At 45.3% G+C, this 23,065-nt stretch overlaps 1 protein-coding gene across 1 annotated transcript; it reads left to right on the top strand.

Annotated features, from left to right (window-relative positions):
* Positions 1 to 9,755: 9,755 nt before the first annotated feature.
* Positions 9,756 to 10,951, top strand: LOC109432040 (basic helix-loop-helix transcription factor amos-like). Its single transcript, XM_019708341.3, has one exon. The coding sequence runs from the start codon at positions 10,003 to 10,005 to the stop codon at positions 10,492 to 10,494; it is 492 nt and encodes a 163-aa protein (XP_019563886.3). The 5' UTR covers positions 9,756 to 10,002; the 3' UTR covers positions 10,495 to 10,951.
* The last annotated feature ends 12,114 nt before the right edge of the window (positions 10,952 to 23,065 follow it).

The following is a 23,065-nucleotide window of genomic DNA, read 5'->3' as shown; positions in this document are numbered from 1 at the left end:
TCTAAGGCATTATAGAGAGCTGCAGAGGATTTTGAGCGCGTTTCAGAGTTTCGGAGAGTCTTAGGTGCGTTACATGGGGTCCATGGGCGTTTTAGGGGATTTCGTAGGCATCTAAGAATGCTTTAGTGGATTTTTGACGAGTTTCAGAGGCGTTACGCAGGCGTTTTGAGGGTTTCGGAGAGTCTCAGGTGCGTTACATGGGGTCCAATGGGCCTTAAGGGGGATTTCGAGGGCGTTTCAGAAATCTTTCACTTGTCAGCACACAGTTGCATGAGGCTGTTTAAGCATGACTTTCATTCAATCATTCAAGGACACAAGTTATGCATGTAGATGCGATGACTTATGCTAAACAAAGTTTTTTGGAAACCTTAAACAGTCCCATACAACCCCCCCCCCCTCCTTCATCGCTCCCCACTGAGCACGCCCTATACTCTCCTCGCTTCTTATTTCCCGTAAACCAACCTTATCCATAATCTAAAACACTCTAACTGCTTTGAACACATTCAGATTCCATTTAGGTAACGTTACCTAAATGAAGGGACCTAAATATATTTTACTGGATTTAACCTAAATGGATTCGATAAGTAAAACAAATAAAACTATTTGAATTCCCGACCGAACCAAAAATCCGCGGAAGTAAGAAAACGTCGTATGTCTTAAGAATATCGTTTAGTTCACTTAAACTCCCTTCTCCCGCCGTAGAATTCATCCGCTGATTCTTGAAATTTCTTGACTGATTTCTGGTAGAAACTTTTTACAGTGACTGCCGTTTGAATTTTTATTTCTTCACAACTGCATACAACCTACTGCGATCGAAGAAAAAGGATTCCTTGGGCGATTCAGGCAAGGAATTTCCCATGCATCAAGACAGGTCGAGAAATTCCTTCTGATCTGCAAACAGCCTTTTATAAGAAACAAAGGATATTCTGAAATCCTAAACGTCCAAAAAAATCGAATCCCGGTGACCTCACCGAGCTCTGAACTCATAAATTCCACTCCGAGTGAAATTGAAATGTGCACCTTCAGATCAGGAGAAACCCCCTGCCCCAAGTCAGTCCGAATTCCTCACTCACTGATCCTATCGCACTCTCTGCGGCGTAGGTAGAACGAACGTATGCCCTTCCGAATAAAACTCGGCCCCAAGGTAATATTTTAGCCATGTTTATGGGTCCATCTGACAAATGTGACGTGGCGCACCGGGTCGGTCTCTGGTCCTCCCAAAAGACGCGAGGGAATAAGCAGAAGGACACATCGGAGGAGTTCATCATTTAGCGATCCATTGTTTGCTTGGATGTAAATGAAGGAAGGTTTTTGGTTCGGGTGAGCGATCTAAGGCGGCGAGACGCAATGTGTCCGCTGGGTCCGCTACGGGCTTGCTACGTCGGGTCCGCTGTGGGTCGGTGACCCTCGATTCTTAGATCGCTTCAGCCATAGGGGAATGAAGACATCCGCATCCGTAAGGAGGACGACATTAATAAGACAGCCAAATTGGCGACTGGGGTTTACGGGTTTCTTTTTTCGGGGGTGGTGGAAAAAAGGTTAGGGTTCCGTCATAACTCACACGCGGCTCGGTGCTAATTAGTAACGGGGCCAACTTGGATCGGGGATCTTTCTGCACTTTGGCACTGCATCCCATGTCTGCTGCCACGATGCTGCATGCAGTTGGTGTTTGTTTTAGCGCTTCTCGCGTATGCAAAAGCATGGCATGCTGTGACGGGCGGTTGTTTTTATCTTCATTTCTGGAAGGATTCGCTTGAAAAGGGTTACCGATCGAACGGGAAATTATGCACGACCGTTGCTTGGGCGATTCTGGGGATACGGGATAATGCTTGCACTGAGACTAACGGCGAAAAGATGACGAAGGTGTGCTGTTCTTGGAATGTTGTTGGTCCGGTGAGGGACGCGTGGTACGGTTAGCAATACTTCGTACTCGTTACCTACCTGTTCCTGTGGTAGGTTGGTCGATAACGGTCCTTGCTGGCTTTTTTTTTGCGTTTGAAAATATTCTATCAAAAAATTCTACAAATCGTCGTTAGCATATGTTGCCTATAGCGCACGTGCTCTTGCGCAGCTACGTCGATCAAAGCAGCCGGATCTGAATTCGAACATCCTCATAGTAATCCACTTCCACACAGCAAACGCGATTTCGTCGGTTTCGGACGACGAACCATCCGAAATTTGATCCCGAAAAGAGGCGAAGCGAAGTCGCTCCAAAAGTACCCTTTCCTTTTTTTCGATCGGGACGACCTACCGCAGGCAAACGTCGATCGTCGATCCCTAATCAATCGATACGCACTGTTCGCAACCGCCTAAAAGACCTCTAATTGATTATACCTGAGTGGGCCCATAACCGAATGAAGTAAAATTGGCCGAAAAAATGCGTTGTTTTGACCGTTCGCGACACGGTAGGCGTTGGAATAGGGATAAACATACCTACGTAAAAAAAAATAGATGTGGCATGTGCGTAGAGAGCTGCCGCGTCGGGTAGCGAAAAAAAGTGGTTGACTAGTTTTTGTCGAGTGTCCCCGTTATTTTTTTCTTCAGGCGTAATTAGATTCATAGTGAACCCTTCTTCTAAGAAAAGCGATTAAGGGTACTCTGTTTGCATTAGTATAGGTAACCGTAACCTTTACTTATTGGGCAGTTCCTAAAATTACATAACGTGCGTAAGTCGATGCAAAGGACCGCTTTCCGGGAACTGGTAAGACTAGAAAAACAGGAAGCCGGCCGATGGGAAGCAGCCAAAGTACAGCCCGTGGAAGGAAATTAAACATCTTTCTTCTCCACCGTGGACACCGGTCCCAACGAAATTATTATTTTCGGCTTGCTTCGATCGGTTCCGAAGTAAAGAAAAAATAACAACATTCTGTGGGGTGGCAAAAAATCAGCCTGTGTGTACTTGAAGCCACCTCAGGTGGGCTCGGGTTTCAAACGTTGTTGTTCGCATTTAGTAGTGGTCGTCGGTTGTCTTGGTAGCCATGACGATGACACTTCTTGGGAAGGAGCGACATCGTTGTCAACGGTGACGGCGACGTCGACGGCGTTTTTCTTGAACAGTGTGTGGGGTTTGGGACATTTTCCGGGTGATTGCACAATCGGTAACTGCCGATAATCGGTGCAGTTCAGTCTTTGAGGTAAAATCGGTGAACCGTTTTTTTCGAAATGAGTTGTGCGTTTTTGACAAAGCTTACGCAAACGCAACTCTTTTGGGTGGTCTTTCAGTGTCACGGTCATATTGTTGTACCGTGAGGCACAACTGAGTAGCGACACGAGACGTGACCCAATTCGCCAGCAGTAGCTCAATTCGGCCGGCCATATTCAAAACAACGCGGAACAAAGGAAACGTCTCTCACGATCCTGGGCATAAAAAGGGGGTGCTTTGTGAAAAAAAATAAGTCAGGGCTTTAACAAGGAAACTGAGGAACCTTTGAAGGGCGTTAGTAGGGATTTCAGGGACATTTCAAGGTATTTAAGAGTTTTCAGTTACAGGTGTTAGGTATCGTACACAAACTACGTAACGCTATAGGGGGAAGGGGGAGGTTAGTTTAGCGTAGCGTTACAATCCGTATAAAAACTTTTGGGTTGAAGGAGGTGGTCTGAGAAGGCTAATTTTAGCGTCACGTTATTTATGTACCATGACATACAGGAGTTTATGTGGATTTTAGAAGCGCTTCAATAGTGTGAAGCACTCTAGAGACCCCGTGCAACTCCTTGAAACCCTTGCGTCTCTGAGACCTCAATGTCCCCCTCAAACGCCATAAAACGTCCCTGAAATTCATAAAAATGCTCCTAAGACCCCATTGAGGCCATTTGAAACACCACTGAAATCACCTGAAACCTTCTGGAACCCCCTGACACCTCCTGAAGTGCTCGTGAGACCTCCTGGTACCCCCTGAAGCTCCCCTGAAATGAATCGCCCCTGAGACCTCCAAAACGCCCTTGAGACCCTCTGAAGCTCCTCTGAAACCCGCAGAGATTCCCCAAGAATCCCAAAGGACCATTTGAAAAACCCTTGGAGTCACCGTGAAACCCCCTGGAATGACTTGAAATGCTCCTTAGACCCCCTAAAGCGTTTCTGAGACCACTTCGAGTCTTCTGGAACCCCCTTGATACGCTCCTGAGATCTCCAATTACCCGCCTGAAACTCCATGAGACCCCTTGAAACGCTCCTGGAACCCTCTGAGAATTCCAAGCCCCCTGTAAAAACCCTGGGAACTCTCCAGGAACTTCCCAATGCTCCCTGAAACGCTTCTTAGGCCTCCTGGTGCTCCCTGAGACCTTCAGATACCTCCATTTAGCCCTCTAAAATACCTCTGAGGTCTCTTGAGACATCTTGAAGCGAGAGACGAACCAGCCAAGGGCTGAAAGTCTCTCAAATAAAGATAAATCAATCAATCAACCTTGAAGCGTCCTTGAGGCCCCCTGAGACCCCATGATGCCCTTGCGACTGAATCGCCCCTGAGACAAGTCCTTTTGCCAGGGATGGGAGCACTCACTTGCAAAGAGTTACATTCACTTGTCACTATCTCGGTTCCGAGGTATGCTGTCAAAAGAAAAGTATGAAGGACATCCACTTCGCAATTTTATCTAAAAGTTTGCCGAATACCGTAAAGGCCGTACACGTATATCATAGTTGTGAATACCGGGCAACTCACTGGAACAATCCGTTCCCAGCCATCTTAGCAAACTGCAGTAGAATCACTTGGCATAATACGGAACCTCACGGTGATGGCGTCTTGCTCCGCCAACAGTCCACTCGTCAATGAGGCAGCATCACACTGACGACGACCCCGTCATGGTGCTGGCTGTCACTGATGCTTGCTAGGGGAAATACACGCATGGGAAATGCTACTCAGCTTTGTTCATACCCCACAATAGTCTTGAGAACGACTCTCCACGCGATTAATGTAAATAACACGTTAACCCTTGAAACGCCCCTGAGATTTCCTGGTACCTCCTAAAACCCAAGAGACGAACCAGCCAAGGGCTGAAAGTCTCTTTAATAAAGACAAATCAATCAATCAATCTAAAACCCCCAAAACGCCCATCGGATCCCCTTGAAACCCTCCTCTTTGCGAATCTCTGGAAGATGCCCCAAGGTGCCCCAGGGACCCCATGGAATCCCTTGACTCCCTGAAGTACCCCTGAAACCTCTTAAACGACCCTAAGGTCCTCTGGAGCCCCCAAAGCCCCCTAAAACCTCCTGAGATCCCCTGGAGCTTCCTGAGACCTCTTGAGACGCCCTGAAACGCTAATGGAATCCTCCTGAAACTGAAACTACTTATGATCATCTGAAAAACCATTCAGACCCCCTGAAGCATCCCTGAGCTCTCCTCTCCAGGCATCCCCAGAAAACCCCCGAAAATGCCCCCTTTATTGAGTCATTCAGGTTCCCCTTTCTTCAACCCCCTGGGAACCTTTGAAATGCCCCTGGGACTGTCTACCCTGAAACCCTCCAGAGACCCCCTGAAGTACCCCTGGAGCTTTATGGTACCTCCTGAAACCCCAAGGGTCTCCCTAAACGCCCCCGCAACTTTCCTTTGCTGTATCCTCTCTCCTTTCTTCTGCATAATATTAGTTCGGAATAGCTCTCTCTCCTTTTATACAGAGCATAAAAGAGGTGCATAAATTAAAAGTGCATTAAAAGAAGTTTTAGTGTACAGTCAGGTCTTTTTTACGCGGTTTTAGCGATTGAATTACTCTCTGGTCATTTTGATAGATTGATGAGTGGAAGAGACAAAAATCATGGCTGTCTTACTTATGCAGAACTGTCAGAATGACCTTACAACAAACCTGACAATATGGTCACGGGGGTGAATCTTCATCACGAAAATCACTGCTCGTTTGGTAGCTGAACACTAGCGAACCTGGTGGTGGAAAGCTTTACCAACAGTGACCATAGGGAGACGGCATAGCCTGCTTTGATGATTTTTTTATTTTCCCATAGAAATTCATTCCAATCTAGTTCTCCGAGTGACAATTTCACGACTTCCACCTCGAAACTTCAAATTTGTTCGAAGATACACATCTGTTATAGTGTTAAGATTAATATAATGGCCTCTCCCTACTCCATACTACTCTTTCTCGTATTTGTTTGGCCTATCAATGACAGGGAAATTCAGTGATTTTAGACGGGTTCTAGGAGATTTTAGAAATTGGTAAGTAGACTCAAAAGGGATGTTCTCCTGAGATCCCTGGAAACGCCCTTGGAATTCGCGTAAAACTCCCTTGAAACTCAACCTCCAGGTACCCCTAGAGAACTCCGAAGCGCCCCTCTGTGACCCCCTGGAGCCCTTTGAAACCCGCAGAGACCCCTAGGAGCCCAGGATTCCTCTAGGACCACCTCTGAAACGCCCCTAAAACCCTCTGAAGCATTCCTGAGACCTTTTGGTGCATTCTGGAACCCCCTTGATATGCTCCTGAGTTCTTTTGGTTCCCCTGAAATGCCCTTGAGACACGCTAGGTCCCGTCTGCAAGTCTCTGAAACTCCTTGAAACGCTCTGAAAACCCAAACCCCTTGAAACACTCCTATGACGTCAAAGTACTTCCTAAGATTCCCTGAAACGATTCCGAGACCTCGTGGTCCCTTTAGAGATATCCAGTTACTTTTGAGAACCTGGGAAACTTTGAAAAGCACATTAGACCCCCTGAAGTGAGATTTTCTGATACTTTAATCCCTTGGAACACCTCTGATACCTCCAGGTATTCCCTAAAACCTCCTGAATTCTCTTAAAAGCCTTTCAGACGCTCCGAAGCGCCCCAGAGAACCCTTGGGATCCCCCTGAGACCTCTTGCGACCTCCTGAAATACCACTGAAACCTCTGATACATCTCTGAGACCCATTGATACCCTCTGAAATGATCCTCAAGCACCCCTGGGATCACCTGGAGTCCCCTGTGGACTCCTGTGATACTCTTTGCCGCCATGAAACGCCCATGAGCTCGTTGAGATTCCCCTGAAACTCCTTAAGACACACGTGCAGCCCTTGAGACAACCTGAAACATCCCTGAGACTCTTCTGGCACCCTTTTGAAACACCCAAGAACACTCCTGAGACCTTCAGGTACCTCCCTGACATCTCCTGGGAACCATTGAAGTGTCCCTGGAGCTCTCCTGAAACCTCCCAGAGACCCCTTGGATCACCCTGCGATCTCCTGAATCGTTTAGGGGAAATCAGGGGCTCCACGGTATACCAGGGAGCGTCAAAGTGATTTGAAGGACGTTTCAAGGAGTTTCAGGTATATTTCAGCGATGTTTCAGGCGGTTTCATAGGAGCACAAGAAGGATTTAATGGAATTTTGGAGGAGCTTCATGACGCTTCAGGGGGTTACATGGGGCGCTTCATGACCTAGGTAGCACCTAGGTAATAGAAGGGATGTTATCGCCAGACAAATTAGTACAGTGTGAACGAACAGGAACCGGTACAATGAAATCTCATTTTAGGTAGTGAGTCGGGGTGCACAGATAGAATTTATACCTAAATGGTTTCAGTACCTAAACAAACGATTCAGGGGGCTTTCTGACGAATTTCTGAGGCGTTTCAAGGATTTTCCGAGGTCTTTAGTAGAGGTTCTTCTGGAGGCTTCATGGACTTTCAGAAAAGCTTCAAAAGGTTGCAGAGAGGTTTAACAGGAGTTCAATGGAACTTTTCATCCATTTCAAGGCTCTTAGGGGATTTCAGATGGGCTTTAGGGGGCTTCATAGACTCACAAATGAGCTTCAGAGAGTTTCAGACAAGTTTCAAGGCGTTTCCAAGCGTTTCATGGTGCTTTGAGGCGAATTCAAATGGATTTCAAGGAGATTTAGGAAGCTGAGGAGATCTAGGTAGTTTCCGAGGGTCGCAGGTGAGCATTAGGAGGGTTACAGGAGGGCTTCAGGAGGTGTTCGAGGCCTCAGGGGGAATCACAGGCTCTAAAAGCGAGCATCAGGTGCGATTTAGGAGCTTTCAAAGGCAGGCACGCCCTGAGCATTTCAGGTGTTTCAGGAGGTTTCAAAGGGATTCAGAAATGTTTTAGTTGAGTTCCAGGAGGGTTTCTGAGACATTTCAAATGTGTTTCAAAGGCGATTTAGGGGGATTTCAAGTCTTTTCAGGGCATTTCTTGGGGTTTCTGAGGCGTTTTAGGGGGTTTCAGTGAGCTTTAGATGTGTTTAAAGGGCTTGCTCTCAGGCGAGCTTCGGAGAAGTTTCAAGAGGGGAGCAGTGTTTTTCAGAGGCGTTTCGATGCGCTTCAAGACGTTTTGAAGCGTTTCAAGGCGTTGAAGGTTGTTGATGGCTTTTCAGGGTGTTTCTGTAGGTTCAAAATGAGCTTTAGTTGACTTCACTTGTTTCATGGGAAATCAGAGGGGATTTCAGAGGCATTTGAATTCGTTTCAATGCATTTCAAAGCCTTCCTGGGCGTTTCAGAAGGTTTCGTAGGGCTTTAGAGGGCTTCACTGACTCTCAGATGAGCTTCTGGCAGGTTTTGATTCTTTCAGAGGTATTTCAATGAATTTAAAGGCGTTCGAAAGGGCTTTTAGAAGCTTCACAGGTTTTCTGGCGAGCTTCAAGCGGACTTCAGGAGGATTCAGAGTCGTTTAAATGTATTTACAGCCGTTTCAAGTCGTTTCAGGGCATTCATGAGGGTTTCAGGGGATTTAGGGGATTTCAGAGAAATTGAGAGGGCGGGAGCTTCACAAGCTCTCAGGTGAGCTTCATGGGGAGTTCAAGAAATTCCAGAGGCGTTTCAAGGCATTTCAGGAGGTTTAAGAAGGTTTTTAATGGCTTAAGAGGCTTTTGGGCGCGCTTCATGAGAGTTACATGGGGTTTCAGAGACATTACAATACAATTGAAGGCGTCTCCAAGTATTCTAGGAGCGTTTTAGAATGTTCAGTGGGGCTTTAGAGGCCTTAACTGGCTCCAGGTGAGCTTAAGGGAGTTTCAGGGCGTTCCAAATGGGGTTTCAGATGGGTTTGAAGGGGCTTTAGGGAGCTACGGAACCCCTGCGATGTCTGGAAACATAAAGTAATCGTCAAATCCGTCGAGTTATAGAAGCAGCTAGTTTTAGAGCATCGATCTGTAGAGAGTTTATTATATATCAATAATCAAACGAAAACCAAAAAGCATTAAAACTTCCCTGGAATCCATATCAAACCGACTCATATCGTCGGCTCAGTACCGTGCACCAACGGTCACATCCACCTGTCCACAAAATTCCCACATTCAGCAGGTTCGCCACCGTCGCGTTGTGCACCTTACTCCCATTCAGCGACCTCCCCTCATCAATATTTATGCAAATTGGTTCCCATTGTTTCGGTAAATGCTAAATAAACGCTCTCCTGGTCGCACCGGCAGCCCCGCGCACCGGCCTGCTTCGATGAATAAGGTGCTTCGGCACGCACCAAAAGCGCGCACTTCAACATTCCCCTGCAGAGCGCGGGCTCACTCATCCAAGCAATCGATGTGACACATATGGTCGTCGTCGCCTGCTACTACTGCTCTTGATGCGCGTTCCGGTACATAACCTGTTTGAAACGCGCGAGGGTCCTCCCCCAGCCTACTTTATATATGATGATGGTCCATTACTTTTCTCCCATTGGTCGCGTGGCACGTGTGTGCGGTGGTGGGTCACACCACTCATATACAACAGTCGTGGTCTCGTACCTCGTTTCATCTCAACGCCTTCTGGGTATTTTTTTTTTAATTTTCGATGGTGAAATAACCTTCGCAAACGATCGAATACCGGCGATGGGGAAGGACGATGAAATGCAACAACGGAAATGCAAGGATATCAGAAGGAACTGATGAGGTCGCTCCATCTACCGTATGTTCCAGTTTTCGCTGCGTTGCTTCACCTCATCTGATCCGATATGAAAGGAGGGACCTCTGTTTGCTTCCGACCCGTTTCGGAACCACGAAGGAAGTGGAATCGGAACAATGAATACATTTTAATCGATAGAAAATTACTTCTACGAATCGATGGAATTTCCGAGGTCAGTTTGCGTTGGAAGTCGGTGACGATACGACAATGTCCGGAATGTGCTTCTTTCCATCGCCTCCGTACAGTGACGATCTGCGCTCACCCAGTCCCAGTGTGAAATCAATCAAGTCATCGTCGTGTCCTCAGTACATTCCGCTAACCTCGTTGGAGTACGTTCGCAATTTGACCTACTCCCAGCAGCAGCAGCGGGTTAACATCAGTGTGGAAACGTGCGAAAGGATTGCTACGCCGCACTGGATCCATCAAAGAAGCCCGGGCAAAGCGTCACCACCATCGAAGGCGAAGCCTACTAAGAAACCCTCCAGCAAAAGCAGAAAGGTGATTCCACCGGTGATTCGAAGGAAGCGACGCCTGGCGGCTAACGCCCGCGAACGGAAACGGATGCACGCGCTGAACGATGCGTTCGATCGGTTGCGACAATATCTGCCCACCATTGGCAACGATCGCCAGTTGTCCAAGCACGAAACGCTGCAGATGGCCCAGAGCTACATCTCCGCGCTGAGCGCGCTGTTGAAGTAGTAGGCGGTGGTGCTTTGCTAGTGAATAGTGTGTGATTTTTTTTTTCGCTGCTCGGTGTACTGATATTAGGTTAGATTAGCATAACAAAGCAGGCGAAGGAGGCAGCCGCCGTTATAAAGCCACGACCAGATTCTTCTGGGTTCGATGGTCGAAAGTCAAAGAGCGCCAAAGAGAGAAATAAATGTTAAGTTATTGAACCCGAGGATGGTGTTTTTGTTTACGTTAGCCTATGGGCAGTGGGTTTTGAGGTAGCGAAATGTTTTTTTTTGCACTGGGATTCAATTAGCCAAGGTGTGAGAAAGTGGCAGAAAGATATACTTGAGCTGGTATGTGAGTGGACTGATGAATGAGTGAATTTTAGATTAAATGCGTTGGTGAGTAAGTGAAATAATGTCAAAGTGGACAGGTGAATGAGTTAATTTATAAGTAAGTAAGCGAGTTAGTGGTCGAATGAGTGAGTAGGTATAACACAACCTGGGTCAAATATCTTAGCCTACTGCTTAGTCACAATGGTTAATGCCGGGGATTTGACAGGTAGCGCTCTTGCATAGCCAGCGGCGCAGCAAATATTTATACTGAATCTCGGTAAAAAAAGACGAATGTTAGCTGAATTTCGGCAAAACCTGGCAAAACTTTTCCTGAACCTCAGCAAACAAACAACACGATTGAGATCTCGTTGAAAAAAAATTATGCCCTCGGCGGTGCCAACCTCGGTGAAAATCAAGCAAAATTGACGAGATTCCGCGAAAAAAAAAGTGTGTAAGATCTTTTATAGACCTTGAAAAAGATCTTATATGGGGTCGAATTGTCAGTGAAGATCTCATTGAAAATATACATTTCATTGTAACTGATAATTAGTATTCATAGATAATCAACCAGTGTAGCTTGGATCACAATCTTTTAAACGGTCCGAAGATTTAGCCAAAGTTTACAGGCTACGAAAACATTGCGTTGATTTGCATGGGGACATCAGCGTTGCAGCGTCTCCCAGCTATAACTTTTATTCGTAAACGTGTTCAACTGTTCAATTACATAGACTTATTAATCATCAGTCACATTTACCGTCACCATTCACGCACATTGCCGCTCATTCACTTTATTACAAATTCAGTCATCTCTGTCTAGGGATCAAAAAAAACAAAATCACATATACTCAATAGTGCTTCTCTTTAATTCTCTCAAAAACTTACCACCTTACTTACTCACTAACTCTCAAACTCACTATCTCATCAACTCACTAAAAAACTTACTCAGTATCTCACTTGCTCACTAATATACTAACTCACCGTGTAACTCACTTACTGACTCACTCACTTGTTCCCACTCACTTACTCACTAACTTATCAATTCTCTTATTTACCTAATCAACTTCCTAAAAACTCACAAAAATGCGGATTGATTCTTCAGAAAGAAAGTAAAGCCGTGGGTCCCGAGATAAGCTAGTCTCGCGTAAAACCTCCTGAAAAAAAAAAACAAATGAAGATTTACCGAATTATTCTCATACTGATACACCAGCTTACGGACTCACAAAAGAATAAATAAATTCACACGCTAACTCTTTCGTCAATCTTACCAACAACTCACTTACATACTCACTACTACATAGCAGATCTCTCACACTACTAACTTACTTTTTCACTTACTCATCAACTGTCTTTCTCACTGACTCACCATCTCTAACATTTACTCAACATTTCACTAATTATCTCACCCACTAACTCACTCACACTCACGAGGCTGCCTTACTCACTCACTAATATGCTAGCTTTTATTCTCAGTAACTGACTCACTCACTAGCTCACGCCAAGTGGAAAATGAAGAAGTAATTCAAGAGAAAATCATTCTCTCTCTCGCAAGGGTTCGCAAGCGTTAGAAATCGCAGGGCTGTTACATTTGAAACCGCCTAATCCGTGTCGAGATCACTGAGTTCCGCTCTGCACCGTTTTGAAAAACACTTTATGCCATGGGCTTTAATGGATCACTCAAATTACTAAAACGGCCGCTATGAAATGAACAGATAGCGCCACCGTAGCCTTAGGGGCTGTCCATTAATTACGTAAGGCATTTTTTGCGATTTTCCGACACCCCCTCCCCCCCTTGTAAGACTTTTTGTATGAGAACCCAAAATTTTTTGTATGGCGCGTAAGATTTCTCAAACCCCCCCCCCCTCCCCCTACAAACTCTTACGTAATTAATGGACAGCCCCTTATGTGTTTGACATAGCTCCACTGCTGCCACAATGCTAATGTTCATATACGGTGGCGCCTTTGTTTACAAAGAAAGTTTACTTCATTGATCCATTATGTAACTTAATTCCCGAGAACTACAGGGCTTGCTCCTGGTCATTTGAGAATGTTTTCAGGAAGTTCCAAGACAGCGCTAGAAAAGGGGTTCCTCCAAGGGGTTTCAAGGGCGTTTCAGGGGGTTATCTCAGGGAATTTCAGGAGCCTTTCTAGGGCGTTCTGACAGGTTCGTTGGCGTTTCAAAGGGATTGCAACATTTAGGGGCGTTTCAATAGTATTACGGGGACGTTTCATGGGGTTTTAAGGGCAATTAAGAGGGGATCTTAGGAGCCTTTGGAAGGTGTGACAAGGAATGTTAGAGACGTTTCAAGGCACTCGGAGAGCTTCAGGGGGTTGAAGGACGTTTTAAGGGCGTTTCAAGAGGTTTCAGAGGTGCTTAAGAGAGTTTTCAAGGGTATTTTAGGGGGTTTCTGGAGACTTTCGAACACGTTTTGCGAGGTATGCACGCCAAACGGAATCGCTCAAGTTATTTTCGTTCAGTGCATTATTTTTCCGTGACCGGAATGGTCAAGAAATTTAACACAGCAAGCCCCATTTGATTTGACGTTTCATTTCATCTCCGTACTAGGATCCGGAATAAAGCGACGCTTTATTATTTCTTGAGCGGCCTTGCCTTGCCTGAGTTTTCCACGCATCGAGATAGGCGAAGAAATTTCTTGCCATCTGCGTACTATCTGTAAGCTACTTCCTGGTAGCGAATTACGGGACAGTGGTTTACCTGGAGGGAGAAGGGTAGTTACTGTGGAGATTAGGTAGTGTACAACCCCTCGCGGTTGGGAGGATTATTATGGAGAGGTGTCCAACCCCTCATTGATTGATCAGCTGTCAATGTTGGCGCGAAAGGCATTGTTATTGGGTTCAGAAGAGAGTGAAGAGCGGATGTTTGTGTGTTACGTGGTTTCGTTTTATAGACTAAATAAAGCGTTTATTATTATAGTAATCAAGAAAATATCGGTTGTGTCTTCTTCTGAAAAGCGTAATTCCCCGAAAGCCTGGTTTGGTGACTGGCGAGTATCCCACTGTGGTTAAGGAATTCCGACAGTTACGTGGTTGCGGGGGAGGAGCACCAGATTCGGCTCCAACAGGCTTCCGATACACGTGCACTAATCAGGAGGCAGACGCAGGTAGGATGATTTTGTCCACAGCTAATCACCTTCACCCGGGTTCACTTCAACCTACTTCTCAAACTGGTATTTCAGGCAATTCACTAATAACACGCTTTATGTTAACTGTTATTTAATTTATTACTATTATCAACTAGTTTAACAAAGAGTTTTACAATTCAAATTCAGTTTTCTACGCGTTGGGAAAATTTTTCACTTCTAGGTCGCGTCACAGTTTTTTCACTTCAAATCTAAAAATTCAAATCAGCCCACGCTTGCTGCGATTGCGGTTGGGTCGTTGCTACGGCAACGACGGCTAGCTCGACGTCGGGCGCCTGCGGTGCCCGAGTAAAAATGTATGCTTAGCTAATTTTTTTCGCAACACTACCCATTTGAAGATATTTAGGTGTTTCAAATTAATTGCCGAGATTTCAAAGGCGTTTTAATTGGATTTGCCAGGTTTTAGAGGCGTTGCATGACATTTCAGGGGCTTTTAAGTGGTTTCATGTGTTCTTCTAGAGCAGTCTCAGAAACCTTTTGAGGTCGTATCAAGGATTTTCAGAGGCGTATCAAGGCGTTTCAGAGGGTTTCAGGGGGTCTCAGCTCAGAAGCCATTTATGAGCGATTAGGGGTATTCCAAAGGGGGATTTAAGAGGCACTGGCTACTGAGACCTCCTCTCTCCTCTTCTTGGCGTAACGTCCTCACTGGGACAAAGCCTGCTTCTCAGCTTAGTGTTCAATGAGCACTTCCACAGTTTTTAACTGAGAGCTTCCTCTGCCAATGACCATTTTGCATGTGTATATCGTGTGGCAGGCACGAAGATACTCTATGCCCAAGGAAGTCAAGGAAAGTTCCTTTACGAAAAGATCCTGGACCGACCGGGAACTACTGGGACTACTGAGACCTACAGGTACCTTATTGAAACCAGAGCAGTGTTGGTAAAATCACACTCAAAGCACACTCATGAACCACTCATGCGTGAGCAAACTCGCGCGCGATTCTGAATCATTTTCTCACGCGCGAGATTTTCATGCAAAATCTCGCTCTCACGAGTCAAGCGCCGAAATCTCGTTCGGTTGTAAAACGAACCCAAATCAATTTGAACGGCATCCAATGTTGTTGTACGATAGGTTTGCTTTTGTTCTAACATATAATTCTAAAAACATCGAAGTAAGTAATAAGAATACCAAGAAATAAATCAATGAGTGAAATCGCGAGTCAACTCATGCATGATTTTTTCGGCGGTGAGTTTAGCGAGTCAAGAATCGTGCGTGAAACAACTCAATCATGAGATTTGAGAATTTGAGTTTTTACCAACACTGAACCAGAGTTGACAATACTTCTTCTTCTTCTTCTTTATGGCTCGACGTCCCCACTGGGACTTGGCCTGCCTCGCTTCAACTTAGTGTTTGTGGCGAATTGCATCTGGAGCGGCGACTAGCGTTTCGGCGACGTGTTGCGTTCAATGCGACGACTCGATCTGCGGCGTTCAATCGTCGGTGCTATGCAACCGACCAAACATTCATCAGAGTAACCGTAGATGAAAATTACTTTGTAATAATTAGTTTAAGTTCGGATTCCAATAAAGATTGACTATATCTAACAGTGTTCTTTGAGCACTTCCACAGTTATTAATTGAAGAGCTTTCTTTGCCTGCCATTGCATGATTTTGTATATTGTGAGGCATGTACAATGATACACTATGCCCAGGGAGTCGAGAAAATTTTTCCGACCGGAACGGGAATCGAACCCGCCGTCTTCGGATTGGCGATCCATAGCCTTAACCGCTAGGCTAACTGGAGACCTTATGAATATCCCCTGGGATTCTCTGAGATCCCCTGAAGCACCAACGCTACCTGATTCCACCGAAACTCCTTTAAACTGCTGAAGCGCCCCTGAGACTCTCTGGAAAACTCCTGAGACTCCCTGAAACACCCCTGAGACTCCCTGAAGCACCCGTGGAAACCCCCTGAACCCGCGAAGGCATCCTGAAGCTCCCCTGTGATCTCCTGAAGAACCAATGAAACTCCTTTGAATCCCTAGAACGCCTCTGAGACCCCCTGCAACGGTCCTAAGACTTCCAGGTATCCCCCGGTGATATTAGAGGGTTTCAAAGGTGTTTCTGCGGCTTTTATAAGACCTACATTGGCATTTTAAGTAGCTTCAGAGGGGTTTCTTTTGAACCCTAAAGAGGAAACCTCCTGAAACTTGTTTGAATCATTTCTGAAATTGAAGGGTTTCAGGAACGTTTCAGAGAACTTCACGAGCGTTTCAAATGGTCTCTAGAGAAATTGTCCGGTGCAATTGACGGGCCTTCAGGGGGTTTCAGAGGCGTTACTGGGCCATTCCAGAGAGTTGCGGGAGTTTTCAGAGGTGTATTGGAAGGTCGGCTGGGGGTTTCAGAGGCTGTTACAACGTGGCTGGATCGGAATCGACCGAAAAAATCGCTAACTTGCGAGAGGTTTTGGGTTTCCTGGTAACGTGTTTGGGTGGAAGCACCAGTCTCAGGTTCCTAACCGCTTGGCACCACAGCATAGACAAACCACCGTTTTCAAACCACACTGAGCTCAGTTTCCGTCACCAAGCCACTGCTTCAGAAATCATTTACAAACCACACATTTAATCTATTACTAATTTAACTTATTCAAATCTAATTTAATCAATACGCATTTACAATTAATTTAAAATTCTAGCAATCGACCATGTGCGTCCTGTTCGCTCGAATAAATTTTCACTTCTAATCATTTCTAATTCAAATTTGAACCCGCTTGCTGCGATTGCGGCTCGCGTGGTTCGTTCGTTGGCACAGCAACCCACTCACGTGGTCGCGACGGTTGGGTCGACGTCGGGCGTCGGTAGTGCCCGAGCAAAAATGTTCGCACTGCTTATAGTGTTCGCAGCAGAGGCGTTTCGTTAGGATCTCATAAGGTGTTCAAGGGGTTTCTGGAGGCTTTTTACGAAATCCCATGGAGTTTCATGATGTTTTCAGTGGCGTTTCAGGGAGGTCTCATGAGGATCTCAGGGGCTTTCAGGTGGTTTTCCAGGAGAAATACAGTTCCTTTAAGTGAAACAAAACCCTTTTAATTCCACTAAGAATGTGCATCCTTTGACAGATGCATACGTATTTCGGCCTCAACTGTAAAATCGTCTTCAGTGTCGCGTACTTGACTCGATTCGAGATAGATCTCCCCTCTTCTAAAAATACCCAACAAACATTTTTGCTGTACAAGAATGGAACAAACCACTCTTAAGCAAACTTTAGTTTAAGAAACTGTTATACAGCTAGTTCTGTTTCATGGGTATTGAAAACGCGAATAGATATTGTACAATGCTTATAGACAACTTGGAAATTACAACTCAAAATCCACGCCAGTTGTTTCAATAACAACGTAGCGGTTAGTTTTTGATTAATACTCCAATGCTGAGGACAATTCTTGTGTTAAGACAATAAGGCATTCAACAAACCTATCAATTTACAGTTTTGTTTCGACAATTGCGGCCAAAATCAATACAAAAAAGGAAATTGGTGTAAAACATGGGCAGAATTTATATGAAACGTGCTCACCAATTTATATGAAAACGGTGTTTTTGTTTGGGTAATTTGAAGCACCACGCAAACTAACGCGGCGAAGCGAAAAGTATCAGGTCGAATGGTTTTCTCCTCCAAAACACGCGAGAAGCCCACAAAAAAGCCTTGGGAATTTAGCAAGCTTTCGGCTAGATGGAAGTTACTATACATCACCATCTAAATTAAAATGATTTATAAATATTTCTGCGATCACCAAACACCGAAAGTTAATGAAACTTCAACCATTCTAACACCCTCCAATTATCCTCTCGGTGAGCTATCATTTCTCATCCTTCAAGAAACTCCTCAAAGGATTCCCGACAGGCAGATAGATCGCACAAGACAGGGTCGCGAAAGAATTTGTACGGACTCACGCCTCCCATCCATCCCACGTCAGGGAAAACAGGCGATGCGGCTCGGATACAATTTCACGACTGATCTATTAATTTCCCTCCTACGCGCTGCCATGAATCCTTATGCTTATGGTTATCCCTTTCTCGTCCCGACGCGAAACCGTCGTCGGATCCTTCATTGATGTGTTTGTTTTATCCCCCTTTGCTTTATGACTGATGGATATGAATCAGAATGGGAAGGTTCGTACCGTGCATCTCAATAAACTCGCTGCAACTGCAGCATCTCAGTAAGCACTGAAGAATGGAAGGTCGGTCAATGTTTCACGCTGCGATAATAATAGCAACAATCAAAGGAGCTCGGTCATATATTTGTTTTCAAGGATCACTCGATTAAACGAATTCGGTTTCATTGTTTTATACCTGTGGTTGTTCCCAGAAAAAATAATCATTGAATTTCTTTAGAGTTTTCAAAATGTTTCAACTCGATCCGAGCAACAAAGTTGTCTTACGCTTTCAAGATTTAATTATAGCCTTCGCGGGCGGCGCGGCGTTCCGCACCAGCAACGAAACATCCCGACAAAGAAGTTTTGTTGCAACCGGGGGCAGTGACGAATTGCCACACCGCACCAGACACAGTTTGCCATTTGTGACAGTTATTTGACAGTTATGAGTGCGCTCTCTGCGCCTTGCTGACGATGATGGTCGAAGAATGGAATAAATCATGACCTGCTCTGATGGTCTGGAGAGATTCAACCCCTTCACAAATGAACAGAACATCTCAATGTTTGCTCAAGCTACCGGTCAAGTAGTCCAGGGAAAATATTGTTCCAGTTTTCCTTCCTGACCTTCCCGATCTAGAAGGAAGGGACGCCAGTCATCAATCCAACCAAGTGCATCGCAGCAGCGATTGGAAAATCATATGATTACTCAAGTGTTTTGATATCACTTGACTTGGATGGGGAAAGGCATTGGGTCAACAAACGAAGACGAAATGGATGAGCTTACTAATAAAATATTACGTCATTTGCAAGTCAATTGGCTTCTTTAGCGATGTTGAGATAATTTCATATTCAGAATCTGCATGCAAAACTGAGCCGAAATCCAATTTTTTATGAATTTTGATGCCCGGGAACCTATTTAAAAATCAGATTGAAGTTTGTATGGGAGCGATTTGTCGAATCACCCCTTGTTGCATTTTGTACTGGGCGGAGCTGTCAAGCAGTTGGCCAGCTGTCAAAAGGTGATTTTGAAAAATCGCTTCGAAAGCGATTTTAGGTACCAAAATGAAGTTTTAAAAATCTGAAAAAAATCATGGTGGTTCAGAAAAAGGTGCTCTTTCGTATAAAATCAAAAAATCAATTCATTTTTCTTAATTTAAAAACCCAATTGGACTGGTTTAGACAGTTTTTCTATTGAATCACGCTTTAACTACTGAAAGAATGCTTGAAAGTAATTCAAAAACTGGTTTCATGATATGCGCTCCGGGTCGATGGAATACCGTCGTCGGTCCTGGTGACTCGCAGTCCCAGAATTTGTTTGGCTTAGCCTACTTAGGTCCTTCATCCGAAATTTGTCGCACAACACCGTCGGTCAGCCCTTGGTCGTTGAAGAACAAAAGGAAGTCATCGATTTGGTCGTCCACTTGGACAGTCATGATGATGTTCTTGCCAAATTTCGTACTTCGAGCGCTTCAGCCCCATCCGCATTAGTTTCTGTTCCAGCTTAAAGTTCTATTCATTCCAGGCCTCCTTGAGGCCGTTATGTGTCTTTTTCAGTTGGCAGACCTTGCTGGGTGCGATTTCGTTGCGGAATCCCTCTGGCTGCTCAATGTACATCTCCTCACCATCCACGTCGACTCGGTACACGAGGAGATTCAGCTGCACGGTCCACTTCTTTCACTTGCGAGAATCGATGGGGCCGTCCGGATTGGTTTTAACTCAAAGACCCATTTGTTCTTCAGAGCTTTTCGTCCCTTCGTAATATCCACCACGTTTTGTTCGCGCTCAACACATCGAATTCTGCCTCCATTGCTCCAACCCATCAAACCAGGTTGTCTCGGCTGAGCGCTTTCTGCAGCGTTTCAGCGAATACCTTTAGACTGAGCGCTCCTAGTCACTGTGTCCAGTTGCATGTTGGATTCCAACAGCTTCTTCCTTCAAGTGTGACGGAAGCGCAGTGCTGTCCAAGCTCCCGTTCTGCGAAACAAGTCCTAGTCCTGGTTCTCGTTCATCTCGTCGTCGATTCTGAGGAGTTTCAAACTTTGAAGGCATGAGAATCGGCGTTCGCTCATGCTGCGCCTCATCGTAGGATGCTGAGAAAAATGCGAGGGGTTCCGAAGCGGTTGTTGCACACAGTCCGCTGACGTTGTCGTACTGTCATTCTCCCTCTCTCCGCTACTGATACCTACGTCACACTCAGCAACGGCCTGTTACTTGTTGACCACGGTGACCTGTTGACTGCCATCTATCATCTCTTGCTGCCTAATTCTCGTAAAAACCATTGGTTTGACGAATGGGTCTCTTCCGGTATCGGAACCTCCGCTACCTGATGCTCATCCAGTATTACCACATCCCGACTTCCGAACACTTCGGCATTAGAGTACTCCGTCCGAGTAACTGATCAGGATACACGGCTCTGACTTGGGGGTACCACATCGCACGCTTCACCTACTTGCCGACGATAATCAGCCTTCTCGCTCGATCCTGAATTGTCCGGTTCATGCGCTCAGTCAACCCATTTTGCTCCGGATTGTGAGGCACCGCATCGTCTCGTCACGAGTGCCATTCGCCTTGAGAAAGTCCTCGAATTGTTTACCGGTATATTCGCCACCGTTGTGGGTTCGCAGACATTTCAGCTTCTTCCCTGTCTGGGTTTCGGAGTGGGCCTTGAACTCCTTGAACGCTTCGAAAACATCCTTCTTCATCATTGAATACTTGTACCCACCAAGGGTAGACTTTTCCATTGCTCCGCACACGTCTGAATGTACGACCTCGAGAAGATTACTTATCCTCTTGCCACCGGCTTAGTACGGTAACCTCTGATGCTTCGCCTCGGTGCGATGCAGCTTCTGGCTTGTGGTTAAAATTTCATCCACGTACTGCTCCACGAAAGAACAGTCTTCAAGTTCCAACCGCAGGCTTATCTTCCTATAGGCGGTCCAAGCTTCTTTGGCTTTTCGGGCATTTTGCACTGCAAATATACCTTTCGATACTGAGACAAATTGTCGCCAATCTGCATGTCATCCGGGGAATTGTCAGTTCGCCAGGTTCCGCATTCCGAACGCCCACGATGCGTAGTGGTCACGGCCCTTCAGCATATCCTGCCTCAGGTCTTGTAAATATCATAGTTACCTCTAAAATTCCACACTACGGATCCCGTTCTTCAGTAGATGGGCGAAAATGCGGATTGCGGGTGCTCCAGATAAAGTTTTAGAGATCGGCAGATCCACGTGTAGATCTTCCAGTTGCAATTTAGTTTTCGTCACTGATTTTGCTGCCATTGGTTTCAGTTGGTAAGCTTTTTCTCTCTTTTTTAATTTTTGACGATGGATGACTGGACAGCGGGAGATTGTAGCAAGCTGTGCGCGTGTGGCTGCGTATTCAGTAGAATCATCTGTCAATGCGTTATTTTCTGTATTAGATTCTAGCCCAGACAAGTTGAGAAACGGCTGTTGGCGCTATGCTGGTTGGAATGGATGAATTTTACTTGTAAAAGTACTTACAAGTTGTAGGAATGAGTATTAGAATAAATGAATATAATTAGGAATCAAACCGATGATTTGTATCAGTGTTAACTTGAAGAACTGAATGAGCGGGTAGGAGGATTCGCCAACAATGATACGCACGAAGATCTCGCAGCAAGCGAGACCAGCGAGAGAAACCGCTAAATGAAAAGAGAGAGAGAGAGCGCGACGCGTGTCGTGCCGGCGGCGGTGGACTGAATGTAGGGTATGTGTGCCATCAGTAATCTCACGCTCCCATTCTCATCCTATTCGAAAACAAGCGATTACGGCACCGATTGATTCCGTTCTTTTTGTTTTCATGGGTGCTCACTTCTAACAAAAAATACAAAAATAAGAAACAAAACAAACAGCGCTGCAATCCTTTGTTTTTTGTAGGATGAAAATGGGAGCCATATGCTTAATAAGGGAACCAATACCCTACTTCGAGGGGTTTCGAAACGGATTTTGTTGTGTTTGTGTTTGGTGAAGGGAAGTGATGAAAAAAAAAGAAATGATGAAAAAAGAAATAATAAAAAAGAAAGATAAAAGAGTTGAAGCATAGGGCACTGCATGAATTTCTCTCCTTCTCTTTCACTCTTGCAGAAATTTTGTAAACAACAAGGCCAAGTAACGTCAAAATCCCATACAAAATCAAAGCAATGCAGTGCCCCATTGAAGTGTTGTTATTTATAGTTTGACTGACTCCTACACAAGTGATCTCTGTGAAATCCGCCGATTGCTCCTAACAATCACCCAGCATACTGTGCTCTGTGAACGCACGACCGGCTGCTTAGCGCGCCTGCTGAGAACTCAGGCGAGTACTTGATTGGGTACAGACTGTCACCAATATAGGGCACTGCATGAAATTCTCTTCTTCTCTTTCACTCTTACAGAAATTTTGTAAACAACAAGGCCAAGAAACGTCAAAATCCCATACTAATTCAAAACAGTGTAGTGCCCTATAGCAATCCAGCTGCTTTCTAGGCTGGCCCAAACCATAGGCTGGTCCATACCACACAATCTCCAGTGTTCATGTTCATCACATTTTTCTTATCTGACAATTTTAACGGATCGCGTAGTGTTGATTACAAGGATAGACGATACGGGCCAACTGTTGGAGATCGTAGCAAGCTTTGCGCGCGAGAGGCTGCGTTTTCGAAACTGTCACGGGTTTCTTTTGCTTAGCGTTGTTTTGGTTATGGCCGGGCGAATCGAGAAACGGATGGTGTTGGTTATTTTGCCTCGGGAAGTACTTGTAAATAAATCTCCGGATAATTCGCGAATTTTATGAGAGATTGTCTTATTTCCATTGGGGTGTCAGAATTCGTCTTTATTTTCGCGTGATTTGCCTGTTGGTTTTTGGTGATATCGTAGACTTAATAGTTGGAGATATTGCTGCTGGATGTCCGGGACACGCAAATGGAAGTCAACAATTTCGTCTCGAGAGTACTTGAATTCGTATGATTTGGTGAGTTTGTTCCTGTACATCGTTATGGTGCTTAAACGTTGACCAAACGTATAG

The sequence above is a fragment of the Aedes albopictus genome, chromosome 1 (assembly GCF_035046485.1).
Source record: "Aedes albopictus strain Foshan chromosome 1, AalbF5, whole genome shotgun sequence".
Lineage (NCBI taxonomy): Eukaryota > Metazoa > Arthropoda > Insecta > Diptera > Culicidae > Aedes > Aedes albopictus.
This window is presented reverse-complemented; position numbering and strand designations above follow the sequence as displayed.

Bases quoted from the DNA above. Each gene is read 5' to 3' on its own strand.
- LOC109432040 (XM_019708341.3), top strand. From the start codon at position 10,003: ATGTCCGGAATGTGCTTCTTTCCATCGCCTCCGTACAGTGACGATCTG.